Source organism: Cebus imitator, unplaced genomic scaffold (genome assembly GCF_001604975.1).
Source record: "Cebus imitator isolate Cc_AM_T3 unplaced genomic scaffold, Cebus_imitator-1.0 Scaffold80, whole genome shotgun sequence".
NCBI classification, from domain to species: Eukaryota; Metazoa; Chordata; class Mammalia; order Primates; family Cebidae; genus Cebus; species Cebus imitator.
The window spans coordinates 2,931,332-2,958,092 of record NW_016107395.1 but is presented as its reverse complement, the minus strand read 5'-3'; the positions used below and the strand labels follow the sequence as shown (position 1 = coordinate 2,958,092).

The window sequence follows — 26,761 nt, the reverse complement described above, 5'->3', positions numbered from 1 at the left end:
CCGGGAGTGGAGGGCGGGACTTCCGGTCTTCCTGGTTGCGGAGCTGTTACGCGGCTCTCGGAAGGAGCGGCCAGCTTTGAACCGCTCCCGTTTTGTTTTCGCTTTGTCTTTAGCAGTTACAGTTGACTCTGTCTCTGGTTTCCTGCTGCCTGGAGGGCGTCTTGGTCAAAACACTCTCCCTGCGACCTTATTCCTCTAGGGTTGTGATTTTTTTTCTTTCATCAAGAAATATAACTTACTGGTAACTTGTCAAACTCAAGAAATCCCTGGACAGGCAGTCGTGGGCAGGCCCCGACGCTGGTGCTTCCAGAGCATTTTGGCAAATAAAAGCCAGGAACCGTTGCTGGCATCATTTCCACAACTTTTCGGCTCCTAACTGCTGTGAGTGCAAGACGTTGGTGGTTGTTTTGGTAAGGCTCTTTCTGTAACTAGAGACTATGGCATTTTGAAGAAAATGAGGTTCTCATTCATGTCAAGAACAGACTTGTGGCTTTGAGTGTTCAACATACCCTGACGTAATGTGCTGAGTGGTGAGAACGCAAGAGGGAATTAGACAGTAGAGATGAGCATGGCAGTGTGGGTCGGAGCCGCGTTATGTTTTCCTGTGGTGTGCCAAGAACCTTAGACATTACACTGTTTGTTGTGTATGCTTGATTATTTAAACTTAGAAAACTTCCTCAATAAAGCTATTAAAAAAAAAAAAACGGGCAGAGATAGACTTTCCCCTCAAATTGGAATCAGGAAATGTTTTCCACCTATGTATCGGCACCCGTTTTTTCCCCTGAAATACCTGGGTGTGTATATATATCTGTAATATATATTGCCATTTGATAAGTACATAAACAAGTGATGTAAAGCAGTTGGTATGGTCTGACTTGTAGAAAGTTACCCATGACATCAATACTAGAGATGGATTGGAAAGAGATGAAATTCCAGACAGTTGCAGGCGTTGAGGGGAGAGTCCATGGCCTGAAATAGAAAAGGAGGTAAAGAGAGCCAGGTTCCAAAGAGAGACTTAGAAAATCAGCAGGACTTGTTACAGGGGCATGGAGGAAAACACAGTGCAAAGTCAAATTTTAGAATATTGGCTACTAACAATGAGACGCCATTAATTCAAATTGCATATTCAAGAGGAGCAATATACTTTTTAAAAAATTTACTTATTTTTCATCATTCAAATATTAATTGTGCCCTTGCTATTTGCCTAATAACATTTTGGATGCCAGAGATACTGTTGCATGTAAGACAAAGTCCCTACTTTGGTTAAGTTTATATCCTAGTGGGAGAAAAATTGAAGAGAGATGACAAATGATCGGGAGATGTTTGGGAGCAACTTTAACTTAGTTGGTTGTTAGGCCCTTGCAGGGGTTACATTTGTGCTGAGACCTTGATGATGGTAAAGAACCAGACTTGTGATGAGCCAAGGAAAAGACAGGACAGGCTGAAAGAACAGTGCAAAGATTCTAAGATGGAAAACAGCTTATTTAAAGAACATTAAAAATGCCAGTGTATCTAAAGTGCCCTGAAGACGTAGAAAGTTGAGAGATGACATTTGGAGAGGTAGATAGGACCAGACTGTGTGGCCTACGGAAAGTTATTTTTTTCTGGCAGGTAAAATTCAATTATCTGAGTAATAGAAGAGGATAATGTAGAAAGGGTTAGTGTTAGAAAGGATTTAAAAAATTTCATAAGATGGACTGAGTGCCTGCAAGGCAGCATCCACAGTGCTAGTCCCTATCATATTTGCTTTCTTATTTAATCCACACAACAATCCTGTTACTACTCCCATTTTACAAATGAGGGACAACCTGAGGCTTATAGCTAGCTAGTGAATGGTAAGGTGTGAATGAAACCCAACTCTTTAATTCCCCTTCTGTCACTGCTATATGGAGAGCATAGGTGAAGAAAGAGTATTTTAGAGGTAGAGAAGTAGAAATTGAATGCAGTGAAATGAGGATGAATCCAAGACAATAGGAGATTAAGTTGCACAGTAGTAACAAAGAGCTACTTCCTTAATGCCAGCGTGGGGACAGGATTTGCCACAGGATTTGCCGGTATTTGGATTTCTTTTTCAGGGTTCTTTTTCCGTAGGCCTAATAGTTACCTTTTGCCTGCCTTTTGAATTTGTATTGCTAACAATTTGCTGCATTCTTACTGCAAAGGTGTAATTTGCTTATTATTTGAAATTTGAAATGAGATAATGAGCATATAATTTATAGAAATTAAATTTCTTCTTGGTTATGTTCCTGCGTTGGAGTAAACTTCTAGAAATTATGAGCTTCTAAATAATAAGCATATAATTTACAGAAATTAAATGTCAGTAGAAATGAAGCTATTAAAATTCTAGACAGTTATAACTTTGGGGGCTGTTTTCTCTTCTTGGTTATATTCCTCCATTGGAGTAAACTTCTAGGGGTTAATTAAGGCATTTTGTTAAGAATGTTCATTTCAGATCTTTTAAGTATAGCTAGTAAGATCACTTTTCTTCCAACAAAAGTAAGTGCAATGGTAATGTCCTCTTCTTAGAAAATGCACCCATTTATTTTGATAAAACTTTTGTACATTAAGAGAACTATTTATGCTCTTGTGTTTCCTATTCCATTCAGTCTTTGACTTAGAAAAACATCTTAACCTGTCATAGTAATGGCAGCTGAACTACGAATGGTACTTTATGAAGATGATTCAGTACAAGTACAATATGTCGATGGTTCCAAATTGCAACTTTCTCCCTGTGGCTCTGAATTTTTATTTGAAAAGTCACCTCCTGTTTCAGCACATCCTTTAGAACAACCAGAAAGAATTCGTCAAAGGACACATTTTGTCATTAGCACTTACAGAGTAAGTAAAGATACCACAAAAATGACTTTTTTCTTTTTTAGATACAGGTTCTTGCTCTGTCACTCAGGCTGGAGTGCAGTGGCACTATCATAGCTCACTGCAGCCTCGAACACCTAGGCTCAAGTGATTCTCCTGCCTCAACCTCCTTTTACAAGGGAGTTACTCTAGGACTACAGGCGTGCACTACCACACTTGGCTAACTTTTAAATTTTTTGTAGAGCAATGTCTAGCTATGTTGTACAGCCTGGTCTTACACTCCTGGCCTCACGTAATTCTCCCTCCCAACGTGCCAGAATTACAGGTGTGAACCACTGTGCCTGGCCAAAACTACTCTTGAATACCAAAATATTATTGACGTGGCTAGAATATGAAAATAAGTATTATGGATTATACTTTACTGTCATTTTTAATTGATTTTCAAATCATTTTACATTAAGATTATATTTTATATTTTTTTCCATAGGACCAACTACAGCGAGCCCTAGATTTTCGAAATTCTTCAGCTACTTGCCCTTTTTTATCTGAAACCATCATACCTTCCGAAAGAAAAAAGGTGATTTTTTTAACTTCATTTTTATTGGTATTATTTGAGGACAAGTAACTAGAAAGAGGTAATTTAATGTTTGGCCTTTTTTTTCTTTTTCAGGACAGTTTTCAGGACACATAGAAGTTACATAGTTTATCCCCTTGCCATTTTCTCTGTAGCCAAGGATTATAATCAGAATTTTTTAGATTGGTGACTTTTTCATTCTCAGAGGTCTCAAAGTTAAGAAATTATGTGACCATTTTCAATAATGTGTATTTATATGCATATTGTAAAGATGTGTACTATGGGTATGATCTTTTATTAATTTGCTTATATAGTATTTTATTTGGACTTTTAGTAATAATAATAACAACTGTCATTTACTGAGTGTTTACTATGTCCAACAACTATGAACAATATTGGAAATATTTAATAACACCATACTGATCAAAATGGATGTCCATCCAATCAAAACAGGTATATTGGATAGATGGCAGCCTCTTTTTATAGGCAAGGAAATTATGCCTCAGAGAGTTTACCAAATTTGTCTATGGTGATTTTCTAAGTGGCAAAGTCAGGATTTGAACCTAGTCTGTCTGACTTTGTAAACTCTATTGCTCAACTACTTTCTGCTGCTACCTTTCTATGCCATCAAGATGCCTGCTGGCTGAGTAATTTTATATTGTGGCAAAGGAGCCATAAAAAATTTAAGTTGTAACTTAGTCTAGAGGGGTAATTTTCCATTGCATCTTTTGAGTCACTTTATTCACTGAAACTGCTTAGCTTGTTGCTGATGCTGCAGCAGGATTATTACATAGTCTAATTCTAAAAGAGGACTTTAACTGATGACCATCCTTACAAAGGATTCAGCCTTGCTGTCAATAAATATAGCCCTCAATTTAGTGTCCTAACATACACATAGGTAGCATAGTAAATTTAGGAAGCTTTCTTGACAATAGTTTGTGTAAATATAAGGTTTTACATAAATGGAATTGAAATGCTAAACGCTTGGCAAAATTAATTTAATAAAAAACTCTCATGTAGTATATACTGTTTATAACTTATATGAAAAGGCACAACCAATACTGTTATTTGTTGAGTCTGTTATTAGGATCGATTTTTCTTTGAGCAATTAAACTTTTTAAAATGTTCCTCTCTAAGCCTCCTGGAATTTATTTTAGTGTATGGTGTGCCAGGTAGTACCCAGGATGGGTTCTTTATACATGTTATCTTATTTAGTCCATGTGGTAACCCTCCAAGATGGAATTTCCCAAATGTTGTTCAGTAATTCTAGTAGCAATTATTAAATAATTTTCTCTTTTCTCCCTTGCTCTGAAAAACTTATGTTATCACATATAACATTTTAAGATATGATTGAGTTTGTTTTTGAATTTTCTGAGTTGTTCTGTCAATAATTTTTATTCTAGTCCCATACCATTTAAGCTATGATTGCTTTTATTTATTTTTTATTTAATACTTAAAAACAATTTTTTAGCTATGATTGGTTTTAATATAGTATATCATAGTGCTGGTCTTCCCTTATGTCTAATCCTTTTCAGAGTAAACTTTTGCAGGGTTGGGGGAGGGGTGCAAATTTGTTTATCTCTGATACATTGTTCATTTAAAACCAAAATATATTTAACATTAAATGTAATTATTTCTCTCATTTTGTGTATGTGTGTTTTACATCTTTTTTTTTTTTTAAGGGAGATCATCTTAAATATTCCCTGGAAAATCATATATAGGCTGAGATCTGTCCCTCCATTTTTCAATTCTCTCTAAATAGTAAAACACGAATATTTAAGAGCTTCCTTACACAATACTTGAATATCAAATGTATGGAAAAATTGGACTGTTAACAGAAAATACTCACCATCTTTTTCCCCCTCGTTTCAGCATATTTTTATTGACATCACAGAAGTGAGATGGCCCCGTCTTGATACAGATGGTAGCATGATATGTATGGAGCGTGGCATCGTGAAGATAACATCTTTAGATGGTCATGCTTACCTCTGCCTGCCCAGATCTCAGCATGAATTTACAGTATATTTTTTGTGTAAAGTTAGCCAGAGGCCAGACTCATCTGCAGTGTTGTCAGAAACAAACAATAAAGTCCCAAAAGATAAACTAGTTGAAAAAGCTGGCAAAATCTGTACACATGGAAATTTATCAGGACAGAGACTGAAGAATAAAGAAAATGAGCTTCATTGCCAGACCATGAAATCCAAAGAAACTTTAAAGAAGATGAGTTGTGTACATGGAACTGAAGGGAGGGAAGAGCTGCCTTCACCTGGTACAAAGCACACATGTGTATACACATGGGTAAAGCAGTGCTGGTCTGTGGCTGCCTGTCCACAGGAATGGAAATATCCTTTGTCTTTAGCACTTCATTTTCATAATAAAATCAGCAATATGTCTAAAATTGATGCACACATCACTCAGAGTAGATTTTTAGCTTCTGATATTTCAGAGGAAAGAGGAAAAGTCATTTCTGTTCTTCCTAGGGCCCTGTCACTCAGCTGTCCAGTCCCACACCTGCACAGGTAATGCAAGAATGGCTATTGGTCATGAAGCTTTTATCAGAGCCAGCCTTTACCTGGATAATTTCCTTTTTATCTGATACCATTCATAAGGAAAGTTTATTTAGCTCATCCAAAATTTTGCTTTTAACTGATAGTAAATAATCTCCCTAGCAAATGTGTTCCTCATGTTTCTTACTCTGTGTCCATGCATTGAATATTTATAGAAGGCTGACTCTACACTAGATAAGTCCAGTGACTGAAGAAATGACTAAGACACAGTCCCTGTTTTATAGCAACTTAGAATCTAGTGAAGGTCGCTGTACCTAAAAAGATTATTAAACTATGCTAAATGATGGGACAGGTATCTGCACAGGGCTCTGTGGGCATAGGAGAGCACCTGCTGCTGCTCACTGGAGCCTGTGACCTTGCTTGCTGGAGTGTGGATCTGACACAGTTCTTTCGTCCATACCTAGCTTCAGAGGCTACCCATGTCTTTGGTTCACTGACTATAAATATGTCTGTTCTCAAAAGGGGTACACATCGAGAGGCTTCTGGATGGCTAGATATAAAGCCTTTTCCTCCACTAAGGATTATAGATTTGTAACATGAACTTCGAATAAATAGTGCGGTAATAATGATAATAACTAACACAAAACAGGTGCCAGGAACTGTTGGACTTTACCTGTTTGATTCTAAAAGTAACCTCATGAAGTTAAAAAGATATCATCCCTATATTGTAGAGGAACTTGAGACACAGAAATGTTAAATAACTTGAGCAAAGGCACACAGCTAGTACTTGTAAAATTGAGATTTGATCCCAGGCAATCTCTTGAGTATACATTTGTCATTTAAAACAAAAATACGGGAATGACTATTAGCTTGTCATGATTATCTGGTTAAAATGAGAAAATTGAGTATTATGAGTACACATCAAAAGGGATTTATGCTTCAAAGTTAATGATTTTTCAATAACCACTATGTTTAGGTTGAAATCCATTATCCTTAATATAGTTTATGAAGTCTTTTGTGATCTACTCCCTTCCTATATCTGTAATCCTCAACTCTATCACTACTCTTGCCCTTGCTTTCTCTATTCTTAATAAGCTGGACTTTAGCAATCCCTGAAATGCTTGTTCAAGCTCTCTTTGACCACTTCACCTACTCTTTACTCTTCAGGAGCTCTCTCTCTTTCTCTCTCTCAACTAGCTAACTCGTGCTCATTTCCAGGTTTCAGCTTAAACCCAACTTCTTTAAGGTGGTTTTCCTGACTACCCTAAACAAGTTAAGTCCTATACAATTCCATAGCATATAGTACCTCCCTTTTCTTTACACTCAATGTTTACTATTTAACGTACCTGCTGTAGGAATCTTCATTGAGGGCAGGGACCATATCTACTTTCTTTGGTTGTTATATCTGTAAGGGTTATCGCCGAGTTTAAAATGAGGAAACTGAGGCCAGCACAAAAAGATTAAATGCCAATTTATTCAGCTCCCGGGCGAGGTTCCCTGGTCCTCGGGAAAGGCCAGGGAAGTTACGCCTGACTCTTCTGGGCATGGGGTTTTATAGGGAGTGAAGGCATTTGATTGGTTATGGGGAAACAGGGTGTGGTTGGGGCAGACTGCTATTGGTAGGTAGGTGGGATTTTCCAACTGCGGGCTAGGTGCCAAGTGCAGAGCTTAGTGTTGAGTGCAGAGGGGTTTTCTAAGGCGGGCTAGGTGCCCAGTGCAGAGCTTAGTGCTGAGTGCAGAGGGGTTTTCCAAGGCGGGCTAGGTGCTGAGTGCAGAAGTGGGCGTGTCCAAGCTCCAGGCGAGGCAACCGGCCTTACGATATCCACAGTGTGTGTAGCACAGTGCTTGGCCCACCATAGATATGTCAGTATTTTTTTGTTTTAATCCAGACTAAAGTTTAAATGTTAGTAAAACTGTTAATTTATGTTATTGTGCTGAGATTCAATAATGAGATTATTGAAAATACTGAAAAAATTACATGGAAAAAGATTTGCTTTTATGTTTCATTAGTATACCTTCATATTAATTTTTATTTGATCTAGTGAGTTAAACAAGAAATTAATCTTGTTACAGTAGCACTATTTTGTTAACTTCTAAATGCAATTATATTGAGCAACCAGCAAAAATAGCTTGTATTTTATCCTTCACAGGTGGAATTTTTGTGATTCACTTTTACAGAAACAATCTGATGAATATTCCTATCCTGAACTAGTGAAAATGGTTTGGTACAAAGGTGTTACATATAGGTAAGTCACTTGTGTTGCCTCCTGTGTTGGACTTAGAGCTGTTTATTGATGTCACAGAGAAGGTGGGACTAGCTGTAGACAGACTCTCAGAAGAGGACACAGTTCTGCTGGACCAACTGTGCTCCTGTGTTTGGTCCTGAATTTGACAAGTCTCAAAACTAATGTTATTAGTGCACACGGAGGTCTTGTGACTCACTCACATTAACCATTTTTATATGTGGTACCTCCAAAGCCAGTGAGGGTTCAGTTTTGCTAGTGAATGTAATACTTATATCAGTTATTTAGGTCACCCCTTCCAAGCATTGGAGGATCACGTTGTTTGAATTAGTCAAAACAGGATTGCTTGAGCATGGCATTGAGGAACTTCTCTTCCCATCCTCAAGGGGTGTGGTTTCAAAGGCAGGAGTTTCCCAGGCTCCAGGCCTCCATCCAGGAACCAGAGGGGTTTCAAATGTAAAGTTCTTTTGTCTGGGTTTCTACCAGATCTAGGTGGGGAAAGCCAGGTAGGCTCCTTTGTCCCCCCAAAACACCACTGAAACTTCTGGGAAGAGGGGGCTCTATAACTCAGACTTGTGGACCAAATAGCCAATCCGGTATCAGAGTCAAAGATCAATCACTCCAGAGGAAGTTTGAAAGAACTACTCTCATTGGATGAGAACATGAATGGGGGGAATAACAAGGGTTAAAATTCAGCTGCTCCTTACCAAATGGATTCCTTCTCTGGGTCCCCACCCACAACAGCATGGGAGCTGCTTTTCTCTCTGTCTCTCTTGTCTAATAAACGGCTTTTCTGCAAAAACTCTGGGTCCACGAAAGGCAAACTCACCTCACCTCCAGGGCCCCTTTCCCCATTCTTCTAGGTTAGTGAGGATAAGAACCTCTTCAGAACTGGGAGGGAGCTGAGTACGCTCCCCGGATTACAGTATTAGAGAAGTTAGATCACCTAAGAGAGATTTTGGCCTTCATTCGCAAAGCAAATACTCATTGAACGGCTGCTCTGCCAGCACTATTCCACTGAATTATCCCTCCCCTACAACAAAGGATACACTTCTACTGACTAGAATACTAGAGTTAGCCAGATTGACAATTTCACTTCCATGAATAATGCCAGAAGAGCACTGCTAAATTTTTGGAGAGTGAGCGGGCTCTCCCTTTTCCTATGTGAAGACCTGTTCCTTCTGATAACATATGCTAACATGTATGTTAATAAAATTAACTTGGCTTAAGTTTCTATGTGGTATATACCCAATGCCTTGTTTGTACCTGGCTGCTGCAGGTACAGCTACCTTTTCTTAGGGATAGCCTCTTGTACTGATGACTAATCTTATCCATAAAGTATTGGTTCCACTAGTTTTAATCTATTTTCAAGCTCTGGAAATGTTGTATTTAACTCCTTTGCAATAGACATTGCTTTGGTGACTCTTTTATGCCATCCTTATGATTGGCAGTGGGGATATCAGATAAGACAAAATGCCTGAATTCCAGAAGCTCTGAGTTTAGTTGTTGAAATAAATTCATAAACCAATTCCATTTATCTTTCTGTGAAAGAGTTAATTTAGCTGGTTGGGTTCAGAATATGAAATTATCTGCTTCACTGTACAGGCAAAAAGACTGTGCTGCTTTGCTTAGGTTTTGTTTTTATTGTTTTTTGATGACTATCTTCATGCATGTTTTAATCCCAAGTGGAAAAAAATTTTAATGGTTATTTCTCTTTCTTAGACTTACCCATCAAAATATGAACTCAATAGAGATTTATCCTGGAGATGGATCTGTTTTCAGATCAGAAGGGGCTTATTTTGGGAATTATTTTACGTATTATTCCATTCAAGAAGGATCAGACGAGGTAAGCCAACAATGAACTCAAGATTTTTGGTGTATAGCTCTTTCTAAATAATTCCCAATATATATGGGAAATTTGGTTATTATATAACATTGCTTCCTACTCTCATCGGGAGAATTAATATAATCTTACTGCAGGCATTGACACAGTAATTAACCACCTTGTTTTTACTGTATTTTCACCTGCTATATCTGTTTGCCTAACCAGTTCATGCTTAAATCAGAAACTTTGTTTTGTCATAGACATTATCAAATGGACAATGCTGAAACCAGAAGGATTACTTTGAGTTAATATACTACTTTGAATTAGTATTTGTGCATTAAAAAGCAAAAGCACATTCTTTTTTCCCTACCATATAATTGTTTGTGTATTTTAAGCACCTCTTTACTTCTAAATCTTTATATATAACTAGACAGTTGAACAAGATTATTCTCTGTTGTCGAAAACAGTGAAACATAACATGGTATAATTACTAGACCATAGTCTTAATAATGTCAATATTTTGTTAATGAGTTTTAATTTGCTTATTACCACTCTGATATTTTACATCCACCCTTTCATAGCAATCACTATAGTATCACACTGCTTTGCATGCTTGTACAAAATAAGTATGTTTTCTCTCTTCACTACAGAGTGGAGTATTTAAATACTAATCAGATTATCAGAATCCTTAGGGAGTAGAGTTAAAAATTGAGATTTTTTTTTAACTATGGAAATTTCAAACATATACAAAAGTAGACAAATATAATGGACCCCTAAGTATCCATCACCCATCTTGTTCATTTATACTTCCTACTGCCCCCTCCATGCCCTGTTTATTTTTAAGTAAATCCCAACCGAATATTGTTTTATTCATAAATACTTCAGTATATATTGGAACAGATTCCCAACTGGGGTCTATTTCTAGGAAAGTATTTAGTAAATAAATATTAATTGAACAGTAACGCTTTGGCAGGCACTCTGGTATGCACTGGGAGGGATGAAGATGAAAAAGAGTGCCTGCCCTCAAGGGTTCAAAGTCTTGTGTTCAGTCGGAGACAAACAAGTAAATGAGATACAAGTGTGCCCAGTAACATGTATATGTATATGTGGGTATATGTGTGTGTATATAGTGCACCAGACAGTCAAGTGAGCAAGCAAATAGAGTAGGTATGCATAGTCACATTGCTGGCTGCTATATATCAGAGGGTTTGCAGAATTGAAAGATAAAAGGAGTGTATCTTCCTGGAGCTACTAAAAACAAAATGAGCTGGGTGAGGTGGCAGGCACCTGTAATCCCAGCTACTCAGGAGGCTGAGGCAGGAGAGTCGCTTGAACCTGGGGTACAGAGGTTGCAGTCAGCCGAGATCGCGCCACTGAACTCCAGCCAGTGCACTACAGCCTGGGTGACAAAGTGAGACTCCATCTGAAAGAAAGAAAGAGAGAGAGAGAGAGAGAGAGAGAGAGAAGGAAAGAAAAGAAAGGGAAAGAGAGAAAGAAAAGAATGAGGAAGCTGTAGATGCATAGAGAAATAGATTCTGGAAGATCTCAAAGATATTTTTGAGTGAAAAAAGAAAGTTGTGCCAGAACACGTACAGTGATATCTTTTGTTTAAAGAACAAAAAATAAACCCCATACCTATATAGTACTGTAACACACATGCACAAGCACAAGAAAGGATCTGGGCAAATACACACTGAAGTAGTTACGTTTGGGAAGGAGTATGGGATTTTGTGAGGGAGGAGCAGTCAGGACTAATTTTCATACTTTTAAAACTTTTTTTTAACAAGAAATTCATTGTGTAAATAAAAATTGAAATAGGAAGATTGGCAGATATTCACAGTGTAAGTGCTTCAGTAGAGATAAGAACTTGGAGGCCAGGCACAGTGGCTCATGCCTGTAATCCCAGCACTTTGGGAGGCTGAGGCAGGCAGATCACAAGTTCGACTCCAGCCTGACCAACATGGAGACACCCCATCTCTACTAAAAATTCAAAAGTTAGCCAGGCTTGGTGGCCCATGCCTATAATCCCAGCTACTTGGGAGACTGAGGCAGGAGAATCACTTGAACCCAGGAGGTGGAGGTTGCAGTGAGCCAAGATTGTGCCATTGCACTCCAGCCTGGGCAACAAGAGCAAAACTCTATCTCAAAAAAAAAAAAAAAAAAAAAAAAAAAAAAAAAAAANCAAAAAAAAAAAAAAAAAAAAAAAAAAAAAAAAAAAAAAAGAACTTGGTGCTTTGGGATCTCATAATAAAGGGCACCTGACCCAGTGTTTGAGGTTCCAGAACCAAACAACTCCTGAAGGAAAACTTGGCTAAGCTAGGATCTATAATTCCAAAGGAGGAGTTCTACAAAAGACAGATGGAGGTAGGAGGAGCATATAGCTAAGGGAACAATTTACTTTCTCTTTTCATGGCTGGGTTCTTGTCACCCAGATTTCTATCTAAATGTCACTTCCTCACAGAGGCTTTTCCTGACTATTCAAATTAAAGGAGCTACCCATGACACTCCCTATCATGACATCCTCACCTTTTTTCTTCATAGCACTGAATACTGGGTGACATTTCTTATTGATGCATGTTTGTTCACTGTCAGCCACACTAGAGCTAAGCCCTATCTTATTCAACACATTATTGTTGCTGGTTCTTAGAACAGTTTATGAATAGCACCTAACTGGACACAAGAGCCTGGGGTGAGTGTGGAGTGTTGAAGGAAGTGAAAATGTTGTAGCTTGGTAGATTAAAACATAGATGGGATGCTGTCGGGCATGTCCAAAGAAGAGGCCAGATCACTAAGTTGGCCAGCTCATAACTGGAGCTGAGAAACCTCACTGCATTTGAGGAACCAGTGAAGGATTTCAAGTAGGCAAATGACATCATCAAACTTATGTTAGATTATTTCAGAGGAAGATGACCTGGGTGGGAAAGAGGTGAAACTTGAAGCTGTAGAACCAGTTAGAACACATGTATAGTAGTTCAAGTGAAGGCCAGGCAGTAGCAGGAAAAATGGAAATAAATATTAAGGAGACATAAGAAATATTAAGGAGTTAGAACTGATTCCTGACTAGACATTGAGGATGAGGAAGGAGTTGAAAGGGATGCCAGATGGTGGTGCCAGGTACTGTGTGAAACCAAAATTTTTATCAAATCTAAATTTTTTTGATGATGGCTTTTTTTTCTTTTGAGCTTACCATGAGATGTCAAAGAAGAATTTGAGATGATTAAAATTCAACTATATCTCAACCCCACCTACCCTAATAGATTATAAGACACTCACTTTTAATTGTAAGATGGATCCAGATTTCAGAGGTTAAATTGTAAAAAATAAGCATTTTAGAGTTGATGAAATAGGGTTGTGGAAATAAGAACCCAGAAGGAACTCAATATCCAGTAAACAAAGACATAAATAATTAAAATATGGTATTTTGAGTGCCTCCCATGTGCTAAGCACTCTGCTAATAAATGATGAAGATATAGACATGAGCAAAACGGACACAGCCCCTTCCTTCATGGAGCTTCATTCTAACAGGGAAAACAGACATTAAGTAAAAAATTATTAAACTGAAATTGTAATTAGGACCAAAAGGCAAGATCAGAGGGAACTGTGCTTGTGGGCATGACTAGGGGATTTCTCCTAGTCTCTGGAACCTCTGCAATGTTTTCCCTGAGACTGAAGGAGAAATAGGTGTTAGCCAGGCAAAGGGAGGTGCTGGAAGAGGGAACTGAGTTTTAGGTAGAGGAAACAACATATGATAAATGATATACCAAAGGTAAATACAGCATAGAGAAAGTGAAAGTGAAAATTTTTAAATGAGGCTAATTCAAGTTTTAACATGGTTATGTTGAGATGTCTGTTGTGATATCCAAAAGAGAAGCCCAATAGAGATTTAGATAGCCAGGTCTATAGACCAGGATAAAAGGACAGAGACTTTTTTTGGTACCTATTATATGCTAAATTCTGCCCCAGGTACTTTATATGTGTATTATATCATTAATCCTCAGATCAGTCTGGATGGTAGGCAGAATCTCCATTTCACAGGCTGCAGGCACTGAGGCTTACACAAGGTTGTATAGCCTGCCCATAATTATAGTTGGTAAGAGGCAGACCTGCGATTTGAATCCACATCTGTCTGACTTTGAAGACCATCTTCTTCCCCTAATGGTAAAGAGTATGAGCTGCACTCTTTTGGTGGTTTAAATCAGATCTCTCCTGTTTCTTAGCCCTCAGTCTCAGTTTTCTCATCTAAAACACAAGCATCAATAGTTATTTCAGTATTATTTTGAGGAATAAATGAGATAATCCATGTAAAGTAGGTAGGATAGTGCCTAGCACATAGTATCTGCTCCATAAATGTTAGCTGTTGCTATTAATGTGAACACAGCTTTGGATTCTTTTTTTTTTTTTTTTTTTTTTTTGAGACGGAGTTTCGCTCTTGTTACCCAGGCTGGAGTGCAATGGCGCGATCTCGGCTCACCGCAACCTCCGCCTCCTGGGTTCAGGCAATTCTCCTGTCTCAGCCTCCTGAGTAGCTGGGATTACAGGCACGCGCCACCATGCCCAGCTAATGTCTTGTATTTTTAGTAGAGATGGGGTTTCACCATGTTGACCAGGATGGTCTCGATCTCTTGACCTCGTGATCCACCCACCTCGGCCTCCCAAAGTGCTGAGATTACAGGCTTGAGCCACCGCGCCTGGCCAGCTTTGGACTCTTTTGGGATTACCTAGAAAGAAATCAAGAAGTCAGAAGAGAAGTTTGGAGACAGAGTCCTGGGAAACACTAGCAAGTCTAAAGAAGAGGAAATTTAGAAAGAATTTTAAAATATTTTTATTTTCAAATTTCAATAATCTCAGCCCATAAATAATTTTTACTTCCACAAACTATAGCAATAGTTCTTCCATTAATGTAGCAAAATAGTATATTCATTCAATTAAAATGCTTTTTTTTTTTAAATCTGTATAGCTATTTCTTTTTGTCTTAAGGGAAAGGGGTGGCTTGTGGTAAATTTCCTGCTAATGTGTAGGAAAATTTAGTTTGGTTAGCATGTAAATATGCCTAATATTTAAATTGGGAAATAAATTATAAGTTATTAGAATGTAACTTTTGGGCCAGGCACAGTGGCTTATGCCTGTAATCTCAGCACTTTGGGATCCTTGAGCTCAGGAGTTCGAGACCAGCCTGAGTAATATAGTAAGACCTCACCTATACAAAAAACTTAAAAAAATTAGCTGCTCATGGTGGCGTGTGCCTGTGGTCCCAGCTACTCAGGATGCTGAGACGGGAGGACTGCTTGAGCCAGAGGCTGCAGTAAGCTGTAATCGCACCGCTGTACTCCAGCGTGGGAGACAGAGTAAGACCCTGTCTCAAAAAAAAAAAAAAAATATATATATATATATACACACATATATATATGTATATAGAATTACTCCTGTTCATTCAAAAGTTATGTATATATATAAAACTCAATTTCAAGATTTATATGTTTATATATATAAATATATAGTATATGTTTATATAAAAATAAATATATTTATATATTATAAATAAATATGTATAATATATATAATAAATACATATATAATAAATATAAATATAAATTTATATATATTAAAATATAAATCTTGAAATCAAGATATATTTAATTTCAAGATATATATATATAAAACTTTTGAATGAATAGGAGTAATTCTATATTTTTTTAAACTGGGAAAATGAAAAAGCTTCATAAAATAACTTTAAAAATGTACAGATTTTGCCTGACACAGTGGCTCATGCCTCTAATCCCAGCACTTTGGGAGGCTGAGATGGTCAGATCATCAAGACAAGGTCAGGACATCAAGACCATCCTGGCCAACATGGTGAAACCTTGTCTCTACTAAAAATACAAAAATTAGCCAGGTGTGGCAGCATGTGCCTGTAGTCCCAGCTACTTCGAAGGCTGCGGCAGGGGAATTGCTTGATCTGGGAGGTGGAGGATGCAGTAAGCTGAGATCATGCCACTGCACTCCAGCCTGGGCAACAGAGTGAGACTCTGTCTCAAAAAAAAAAAATACACACATACACACACACACACACCCCTACATACATACATACAGGTTTTATGGGCTTTAGTTTGTTAAAATAACTACTCATCTTGTCACTATTATAAAAACATTTCAAGGAAAAACAGCTAAGTAATAAAGGCCAAAATTTATTATTAATGAGATTTTTCATTTTAACTAATTTCAGAGAAAAGAGAAAACTTACTCAGTAAATAACCTTCCTCCAGACAGACCAGGAAGTCCGTTCTCTGTCTGTTCTCTAATTAAACAGGCAACAAGGTAAGTTCTTCCTATTCTATTGAATCAAATGTTATGTATCTAAACATTGTGGCACATTTTCTTGTGATTAAGGGTAAGGTTAAGAATTGGCAGGTACAATGGCAATATATGCCTTTGGTAAAATTTGTCAACGTTTTTGGTCTCATAGTTATAAAATAAGGTAATTTTTATGTCATTTATTAAAGAGTACTTCTGGCTTTGTAATTTAAGTATGGAGAAATATCCACATATGGTGAGCAAGTGCTGAGAGGAAGTAAGTGCCCTTTCTCTGGATAAGTGTGGCATTGTTATTGTTCCTTGAAATCAAGTTAGAGATTTGATGGTACATTTAAAATTTTTATACTTCTTTATTATCTTCCAAGTAATAGATTTCTGAGAGTGTAGTAATGATTAAGCATAGGTTGGTTCTTTGGTTCATGTATTTTTAAAATTCTCTCAGTCTGTGGCACCCAGAAGAATGTAAGTGGATTGTTGTATTACATTATTTCTTTTCATAAATTTATGTACAAGCAATTTCCAAAATAGATTTGAAGAAGCATATTTTGTAATTTTATTTCCGAGGGATAGTTGATTTATATCCCTACCATTTTTAGGCTATGTGAAACCTTCTAGGCACTGCGAATGTATCACCTTTTAAAAAGGAGTTCCTGAAAATTCTGTCCATGGAATCATTTCATTGCTAAAAATTAGAGAATAGCCTTACCATAGGTAAGATTAGCACAGTAGTTCCCTTCTAGGGGCTTAAGGATTTCTGGAAAAAAAGAGTTCCCAACACATTTCAGTGGAAATGATTAACTGATCATCTAAAATGTTTTATGGCAGTGAAAATGGGTTGCTAGAATTGGAAAATGTCATTTGCAAATGTTTAAGCAGTATTTTTCATGTTCACAGAATTCTTCAACATTGTGTGACAATGAGACTTTCTTTAAGCCATAATTATCATATATGCTGCTGGAAAATGGTATGTTAAAATTATTTTAAAAGCAAGAGATTGGCCAGGCATGGTGGCTCACACCTGTAATCTGAGCACTTTGGGAGGCCAAGGCAGGCGGATCACCTGAGATCGGGAGTTCAAGACCCGCGTGACCAAGATGGAGAAACGCCATCTCCACTAAAAATACAAAATTAGCACATGCCTGTAATCCCAGCTACTTGGAAGGCTGAGGCAGGAGAATTGCTTGAACCTGGGAGGCGAAGGTTGTGGTGAGCTGAGATTGCTCCATTGCACTCCAGCCTGGGCAACAAGAATGAAACTCAAGATATTTCAAAATTGTTCTATTGTTTGTATCCATACTTCTGAATTCAAACAGCTTTCCTTTAAGTCATATGAGAAATTCTTTGTAACATTAATATTGGTTTATTCAGAAAAATACTTACCTAGTAGACAAACACTGAAAGTTCAGAATTTTATGTTACAGTTTTATTGTATATGGTTTTTGTTTTTGATGAAGAGAAAAGGATAGGGGAACTGACTGGATTTGAAATATGTAAAAACATCAGTCATTATAAACCACATTATAGTGTTCTATGTGTTCATAACTGTAAAAATAAATTCCTTAATGCTGATTTAGAGGAAATGATTCTCAGACCTTGATTTCTGTATCTATATTATTTAATGACAAATCTATAGGTTCCTAATTTTTATCTCTATCGGATGTAAAGTTCAGAGCAGAACAGTGACTTTACAAAGATATTAGAACTGAATCTGCTTGAAAAAAGACTGTTTTGGGTATCCATTTATGAAACAGTTAAAATATAAGGATTTTACAATATTTGACTTCTGAATAAGAATCTAAAATTGCCTGAGGGTCATTAATATTCACTTAAACCTTATTCATAGATAACTCTATTTCCTGCTATTTTTATTTACTTGGTTTTAGGTACCTGGAATAAATGATTGCAATATACTGCCTTTGCTTTTGAAAGAGACACTCATACCCAGCGTGGGAAGATTTCTTGCCTACTCTGATGACAGAGTACATGCTATCTTTTTAGATGGCATTACTCTAACCCTAAATTGGAATTTCAACTCTCCTATTGAGAAGGGACAGGTGGGTATACTTCAGACTGAAATCTATTTTTTATTGGTTATCTGTAGAAAATAGAAGAAAGAAAATAAAGTACCACACTATTTCAGTTCATTTTTTGAAATATAAAATCTGTCAAGAAGCTTCACTGATCTCTTTGGATTTCCTAGAGAAAATTAGAATGATTTGACAAATAGTCATTTTTATAAAGATAACTGATGATAGAGCAATTAGTATTTCATTTGCTTTGATAATTACCTATATGAGTGGTGGTTAAATAACACCCATATCTCATGTAAACAACATTTAAATTGTTGCATCTTTAATGATTCCTCTACTTATTTTTTAAAGTTAATAATGAAGTTAGAATAGGTTATGTTTTTGTTTTCAGTTCCAAATTGATAAACTTATGTTTCTACTTTGCTTCTTAAGGCAAATCAAGGTCTTAACTTAAGTTGGTGTAAGTTAACTTTTCCTGATGGACAAGATCAGTTAATTCAAGTTGAACACCCTGGACCATATGAAAGGTACTGAAAAGCAATTTTTAAAATTATTTTTATGTTTTACTTTTAACTGACAGAGAAGAAGCTATAAACATTATTTAAATGTTATACAGTATATATTCTTAGTTTTTCCATGTGGATAATAATGAAGGCATTTCAATAGTTTCATAGTTGATAGTTGTACTGGTGTTTAGCATAACTAAATAGATGAAGTCAGCTTTAATCATTTCATTTGTATTCAAGTAACTTTTCAAAATGAAATGTGTTACAGACATACTGACTTGCTGTGGAGGTCAGCTATGTTAACAATTAACTAATCCTCTAACCAATTTGAAATAAAGTTTGTAACCACGAATAACTAAAATTGTGTGTGTGTATATATATATATATATATTTTTTTTTTTATGGAGTCTCACTCTGTCACCAGGCTGGAGTACAGTGGCACAATCTTGGCTCACTGCAACCTCTGCCTCCCAGGTTGAAGCGATTGTCCTGCCTCAGCTTCCTAAGTAGCTGGGACCACAGGCACGCCACCACGCACAGCTAACTTTTTGTATTTTTAATAGAGACGAGGTTTCATTATGTTCATTTCTATTGATTTAGCCAATCATTTTAGATTATTCATTTTATTAAGCTTGATACTGTTTTAGATAGTTATATATAATTACACATACATATGAGCATAAGCATATGTGTGTATGCATTAGCAGGTGTTTTTTGGTTTAAATTTTAATAAGCAAATACTCAGTTTTATTTGTTGACATTTTCTGATAAAATTTAATGGAACGCATTTTACTTTGAAAAACTAAAAGAATTAGAACATTTGAATTGAACTTTAAATGAAATCCAAATATCACCTTTGTTTCTTAAATGTCATTCTTATTAATCACAAATATAAATTGTTTTACTCTTGATGAATAATGGAAAAAACTTGGCTTTTCTATGACCAGTGAAAAAATTTTGAAAATTGCCCAGTAAATGCTTCACTTTAATAATTTTTTCTTTATGCTCTTTTTCCCAAATTTTCTTAATGATTTTTAAATTTTTGTATAGTTTTATAATGTATCCAAGTTCATTTTTTTAAGTATTTCTTTTAACGTATTCACTTTAGGTATGTGACAACAGTAACATCATGGTGCAGGAGACTGACCCAGACTCGTCCCAGAGAGATGCCCATTCATTCGTCATCTTCTGTTCCCCAAGAAAATTGGTATTTTCTTTTAAACTTAATCTGTTTAGAAGAACTAATACTTTAAAAAAATTAAAGTGTCAAATGGTAAACTGAGACTTTTATCAGAATAGTCTAGAGAGATCCCCATTCATTTGTCATCTTGTGTTCTCCAAGAAAATTGGTGTTTTTCTTTTAAACTTAATATGTTTAGAAAAGCTAATGCTTTTAAAAAATTAAAGCGTCAAATGGTAAACTGAGACTTTTTTCCCAAAAAAACTTTCTTAGTTTTGAATATGATTAACTCCTAAAGTATTTTTGGTAGCCTAAGCTTGAAGAAAATGTATTTCTAATTAAACATCTAATTTATTACATTTCATCATATTCTATTTCATCTGAAGGTAAGAAAACTTTGCACTGAAAACAACATAAAAATGAGTGTCTCTTTTTATGTGACAAATTCATCCTGAAAACTTTATGGAAAAATTTAAAGGGGATTCTTAAATTTTTAGTAATGTTAAAGGAAATAAAATGTTTAATTAACATAGGCTTTCAGAAAAAAATTGATTTTTAAATAATTTGTCATATTAGTTTCTTCCCCAAAATTAATTGGCAGATCAAATAAAGCAAGTATTTTAGTCCCTCCTGTATGCTTTTCAGTGTGCAGGGTACTAGAACTGAGCTTCAAAGCAACTTTTAGGGAAAATATAAGACATTTTAGGAAGGAAATAAGGGCAGAAGTAAAAAGGATATTTTAGCCTGTGGAAATGGAAGATAGTTTTTATGGAACATATGCTCTCTATTAGTGTATAGTGTGAGTTTTGAGGGCTAGGAATGGATCTTATAATAAATAGAAGTTATAATAAATAAACAAATCGATCTTATAATAAATAGAATGGAATTAGAAGGTCCTAAATGGAAAAATGATATGAAGAAAGGTCATTAGAGGATTAGTGTCACTGAGAGTCTAACCTGAATATATTGGAAGACAAGGATACCAGGAACAATTTAGGAAGCTTTTAAAGTAAGTTTTGTGAGGTGACCTAGCATAGTGTAGTGAAACAAAATGAAAACATTAGCCAATTTTTTTTACCTTTTCCTAAGTCATTTCTTAGAACAAATCAGATCAGTAAGTGTTATTTGAATATCTCAAGTATCTAAGGATTCAGCTTTGCAGATCCCTTATCCTTTAGCTATAGCCTGTTTGGAAGCAGAAAAGTTGCTAAAGTAACTAGCAAAATACAATTGTGATGGAAGGGAAATTGTGCATGTCTACAAAACTGGTCACTTCTCCATTGCTTACCTGGCAATTTGTAAAATATCATCAGCCTTTTTATATGAAAGCTGAGAAGAATCTATCAATACACGCTAAAAACTACAAGTAGAGATTGGTGATAGCAGCTAAAGGTGAAAGCAACTAGGAACACCAGAGGCAAGTAAGGAAATTGAGGAGTAGCTCTGTTCCCCTGGTAAAGCCTCAGGTATCTCCACTTTGGTTTTTCTTATCAAAGAGGGTAGGTTGAAGGAAAATACACGACTGTACAATAAAAAGCTACCTAAGTTATATTCTAATATTTTTTCCACCACACCCTTCATTATTAGTTTATTAATTCAACTTTTTAGTCAACAAATAGTACATGTTTCATAAGAAGTTGGTTCATTACGTGAGCAACATTAAAGGTTGTATCGTTTCTTACAACCAGAAGAACGTGTCTTCGGTTAAAAAAGATATTTTGCAATGATGAAGAATCAGCAAGCTGTTGGAGTAAGTTGTACCCAAGTTCTTTGCCACAGATGTTTAAAACGATGAAATATTTATTTTCATTCTCCCTCCATAGGCTGGAGTACAAGGGAAAAGAGTAGAAGCTGACAAGTAGGTGCATGTGATCTGTTGTAGTAAAGCCAGTAAAGCAGACAAGTCACATACCCTACTATGAAGTGTGAAGATTTTTATAGTGACTTGAATGTTTTAGACCAATGTCTACATTAATTTTGCAGAGAACTAGTCAAGTTACAGTTAGTTGTTTGCTATTGCTTGTATTTCATTCTAACTTGATAAGAAAAATGATAAAGAACACACATTTAGGGGTTCTGCTGGAATTGTATATATTCAGCTCTCCACTGCATACCAGTTGCCCCAGTATCTTTCTATAGACTATGGTAAGAGCCAGTGTTCGCATGTTAATCTTTTGAGCTTAAGAAAACAATGAAATAAGTAGGTAGTCTATTCCAAAAGGAATTTAATACAAAATAGTTGTTTTGACACATAATTCAACTATTTAAAAACTTGGATCTCCCATACCATCCATTCCCAAAGAATTCCATATAAATGAGGCCTTAATATATGCACAAGTACAGAAAAATAAAAAATACTGAAACAATCTAGGTAAGAAGAGCAGGAAGTTAAATTGTTAAAGAGACGATATTAAAAATAAATATGTGATTAATATAATGTTATAGGAATTCAAGGAAGGAGAGAACACTTCTTTCACAGAAGGAATGGGATTTTTTTTTTTTTTTTTTTTTTCTCGGCGATGGAGTTTTGCTCTTGTTGCCCAGGCTGGAGTGCAGTGGTGCAATCTTGGCTCACTGCAACCTCCACCTCCCAGGTTCAAGCGATTCTCCTGCCTCAGCCTCCTGATTAATTGGAATTACAGGTGCCTGCCACCACGCCTGGCTAATTTTTGTATTTTTAGTAGAGATGGGTTTTCACCATGTTGACCAGGCTGGTCTCAATCTCCTGACCTCAGGTGATCTGCCCACCTTGGCCTCCTAAAGTGCTGGGATTACAGGCGTGAGCCACCATGCCCGGCCTCAGGAATGGGATTTTAATAGGTTTTTAAAAGTTTTAGTAAACTTTAGGGAGGAAAGTAGAATGTATGCCAGGTTAGTACTAAGAAGGAAGGCCAGTTATCCTCAAACGTCAAAATTTGGTATACAAATTCCTCGACGTGGATTTACAAGGGATAAACTTTTATTCACTTACCTTTAAAGGCACTCAGTATCAGTTGAGTCAAGTTTATCTGTTACTACATAAAGGTAATATAAGGAGAATTCTTCTGCATTCTTCTGTTTAAAATTCTAACCTTTATGAAAAAAAAGTCAGGTATGCTTATGTGAACTATGAATATAAAAGAATCAGACAACTGTATGAACTTTTTTTTTTTTCTTGCACAGGTCCGTTGCTTCTGAACTTGAAAAGATACAGAAGTTTAACTGTATCCTTTAAACAGAATGCACTGTCCTACATGATTACTCTCTTTCATTCTAGGCTTAATTCATGACTTCAGTACTTTGTGAATATTAATCTATACTTAATATATTCCTGAGCTTTATTGAGTCAGCAAATACTTAAGATTGTAATTTCAGATGTATCTTGTCTACAGAAGGTATAGCAGGTTAACATTTATACTTTTCTTTGAATTTAAATTGAGCAAAGAATAGCGAATTAGGGTTAAAGTCGCCTTTGGGGACTTTTTCACTTACATAATTATATTCTAAATTATAGCTGTTTAAGACCTCTTTTTTTAAAAATGAAATCTTTCGTTCTGTACATTCTCACCCAATTCATCTAAATTTGTTTTCTCCTGTGATTTTTCTCTAATCTTACTCAGATAATAAGTTCTATAGTGAAGAACAGGCTTTTCACTCTAAATCTTTTTAAATTAAAAATAGACACTACACAGATTCCTTATAATCCTATCATCCCTACTCTTTTTTTAATTCCCATATCATTTCTTCACATAAAGAAATGTTACTAGACAGGCGCAGTGGCTCACACCTATAATCCCAGCACTTTAGGAGGCCAAGGCAGGTGGATCACCTGAGGTCAGGAGTTCCAGACCAGCCAGGCCAGCATGGCGAAACTCCATCTCTATTAAAAATACAAAAATTAGCTGGGCATGGTGGTGCGTGCCTGTAATCCCAGATACTAGGGGGAATAAGGCAGGAGGATCACTTGAACCTGGGAGGCAGAGGTTGCAGTAAGCCAAGATTGTGCCACTGCACTCCAGCCTGGGCAACAGAGCAGCAAGGCTCCATCTCAAAAAAAAAAAAAAAAAAAGTTAAGAAACAACACCAAAAGCAATGGCAACAAAAGCCAAAATAGACAAATGGGATCTAATTAAACTTAAGAGCTTCTGCACAGCAAAAGAAACTTTCATTAGAGTGAACTGGCAACCAACAGAATGGAAAAAATTTTTTGCAATCTACCCATCTGACAAAGGGCTGATAACCAGAATCTACAAAGAACTTAAACAAATTTACAAGAAAAAAACAAACAACCCCATCAAAAAGTGGGCAAAGGACATGAACAGATGCTTCTCAAAAGAAGACATTTATGCAGCTAACAAACATATTTAAAAAAGCTTATCATCACTGGTCATTAGAAAGTGCAAATCAAAACCACATTGAGATACCATCTCATGCCACTTAGAATGGTGATCATCAAAAATCAGGAGACAACAGATGCTGGAGGATGTGGAGAAACAGGAATGCTTTTACAATGTTGGTGGGAATATAAATTAATTCAACCATTGTGGAAGACAGCATGACAAATCCTCAAGGATCTAGAACTAGAAATACTGTTTGACTCAGCAATCAATCCCATTACTGAGTATATACCCAAAGGATTATAAAACATTCAATTATAAGACACATGCACACATAGGTTTATTGTGGCACTGTTTACAATAGCAAAGACTTGGAACTAGTCCAATGCCCATCAATGATAGACTGGATAAAGAAAATGTGGCACATATACACCATGGAATACTATGCACCCATAAAAAAGGATGAGTTCATGTCCTTTGCAGGGACATGGATGAAGCTGGAAACCATCATTCTCAGCAAATTGACACAAGAACAGAAAACCAAAGACTGCATGCTTTCAGTCATAAGTGGGTGTTGAACAATGAGAACACATGGACACAGGGAGGGGAACATCGCACACCAGGGCCTATCAGGGGGTGAGGGAGGGTAGGGAAGGGATAACAGGGGGTAGGGGCATTGGGGAGGGCTACCATTAGGAGAAATACCTAATGTAGATGATGGTGGGATGAATGCAGCAAACCACCATGGCATGTGTATACCTATGTAACAAACCTGCACGTTCTGCACATGTACCCCAGAACTTAAAGTATAATTAAAATAAAAAGAATATTCCAGGGTATAAACTGAATTTTTTATTGTATTTTGCATTTCGATCACTTAATTTTTAAAACTACATTTATAGCCAACATTTTTAAAGTTTCGTACTATTCCTATAAGAAAGGTAGGACAGGCATAGACATAACGCATTTCCTCACCACTTCTCTGAAAAGTGCAGCATAAGGCGAGTCACTGTAATGAGATCCTACTTTCCCCAAAGAGTCAACGTTAAATTCGAGAGCTGTGTATTTTTTGAAAGGCTCTCACTCACCTTAGAGCTATTCTAAAACAATAGGGTAGGTGCTCAGTGACAAACCTGACAAAACGCTTTTGCATATTTCTTCTCATTAACAATGTTCTTTAAAATAAAGGACCAATCCAACAGGTGTTACCTTTATCCTCTCCAGCATTCTCAATTCATTCAGAAGTACAAATGTAGTTGCTTAATAGCAGATAGATGGAAGATTCCCATCCTTCAAAGATGTTGCACTTCCAGACACTTTGTTGACAGATACCAGATATCAGAATTCTTCACACTCAGTGATAATCTATAAATTGCATTACTAGGTTATAAGAATAGAGTTTTAAAATGGAACATTATTATAATAGTGCTACAACTGGAATAAGGTAGACTTAATTTAAGAATATAGACTTTTTTTTTTTTTTTTTTTNTGAGACGGAGTTTTGCTCTTATTACCCAGGCTGGAGTGCAATGGCACGATCTCGGCTCACCGCAACCTCCGCCTCCCGGGTTCAAGCAATTCTCCTGCCTCAGCCTCCCGAGTAGCTAGGACTACAGGCTGCACCACCATGCCCAGCTAATTTTTGTATTTTTAGTAGAGATGGGGTTTTACCATGTTGGCCAGGATGGTCTACGATCTCTTGACCTCGTCATCCACCCACCTAGGCCTCCCAAAGTGCTGGGATTATAGGCGTGAGCCACCGCAACCAGCCATTACTGAGATTTTAATTATTTCCTCCTTGCAACAAAACCTCAACCCAAACACACATATACACACTCTGTTATCTTCCCCCCCCTTATACTGTAACTAGTTTCTTCATCTACAAGGAGCAGACTTGATAAGCTTTATAGTTCCAACTCTATTATGAATCCAAGAGGTCTTCCAGTTATGATATTTTAATATGAAGCCTATGCTTTCTGAATATAAAGATGTTTATATAATGAAAAATGTGGGGCAAGTGTCCTTAACTAAGCAACTTAGTGCTACTAGAGAATAGTGGTATCCTAAACCAGATTTCTAACATGAAAAATGAACAGTCTTCTGATGATTATAAACCAGGATCTTCAGAAACCTTGCCAGATGAAGTTAATGAAAACAGAGTATTAATAGCATTGAAAAAAACCTCTGAAATCCTTCAGGATATTGACTGTCTTCTATCAAACTCTAAAAAGTGAAAAATTGAATTATTACAATATATTATTAAAGTTTAAGGATGTTGTTTCAAGTGAGACTGGTATAAAATTACTAGTAAGTCAAGATATTGTACGTCTTACCCCTGCACAATGATTGTATAAGAATTGACATTTAACTTTGGAGGCATTTTTATTTAACTTGTATATTTTAAAAATATGTATTTATATTTTATTAATAAAGAACTATTTTGAAGTTTTAAAC

General features: G+C 36.4%; 1 protein-coding gene across 1 annotated transcript; it reads left to right on the top strand.

The window, feature by feature from the left end:
* CUNH5orf34 (chromosome unknown C5orf34 homolog) lies at positions 1–26,761 on the top strand. The gene is made up of 13 exons (XM_017533168.2): positions 1–410; positions 2,607–2,838; positions 3,302–3,391; positions 5,261–5,907; positions 8,046–8,141; positions 9,861–9,984; positions 16,187–16,278; positions 17,170–17,239; positions 18,159–18,329; positions 18,738–18,832; positions 19,920–20,018; positions 23,154–23,194; positions 26,348–26,761. The coding sequence occupies exons 2-13, from the start codon at positions 2,644–2,646 to the stop codon at positions 26,539–26,541; spliced, it is 1,914 nt and encodes a 637-aa protein (XP_017388657.1). The 5' UTR covers positions 1–410; positions 2,607–2,643; the 3' UTR covers positions 26,542–26,761.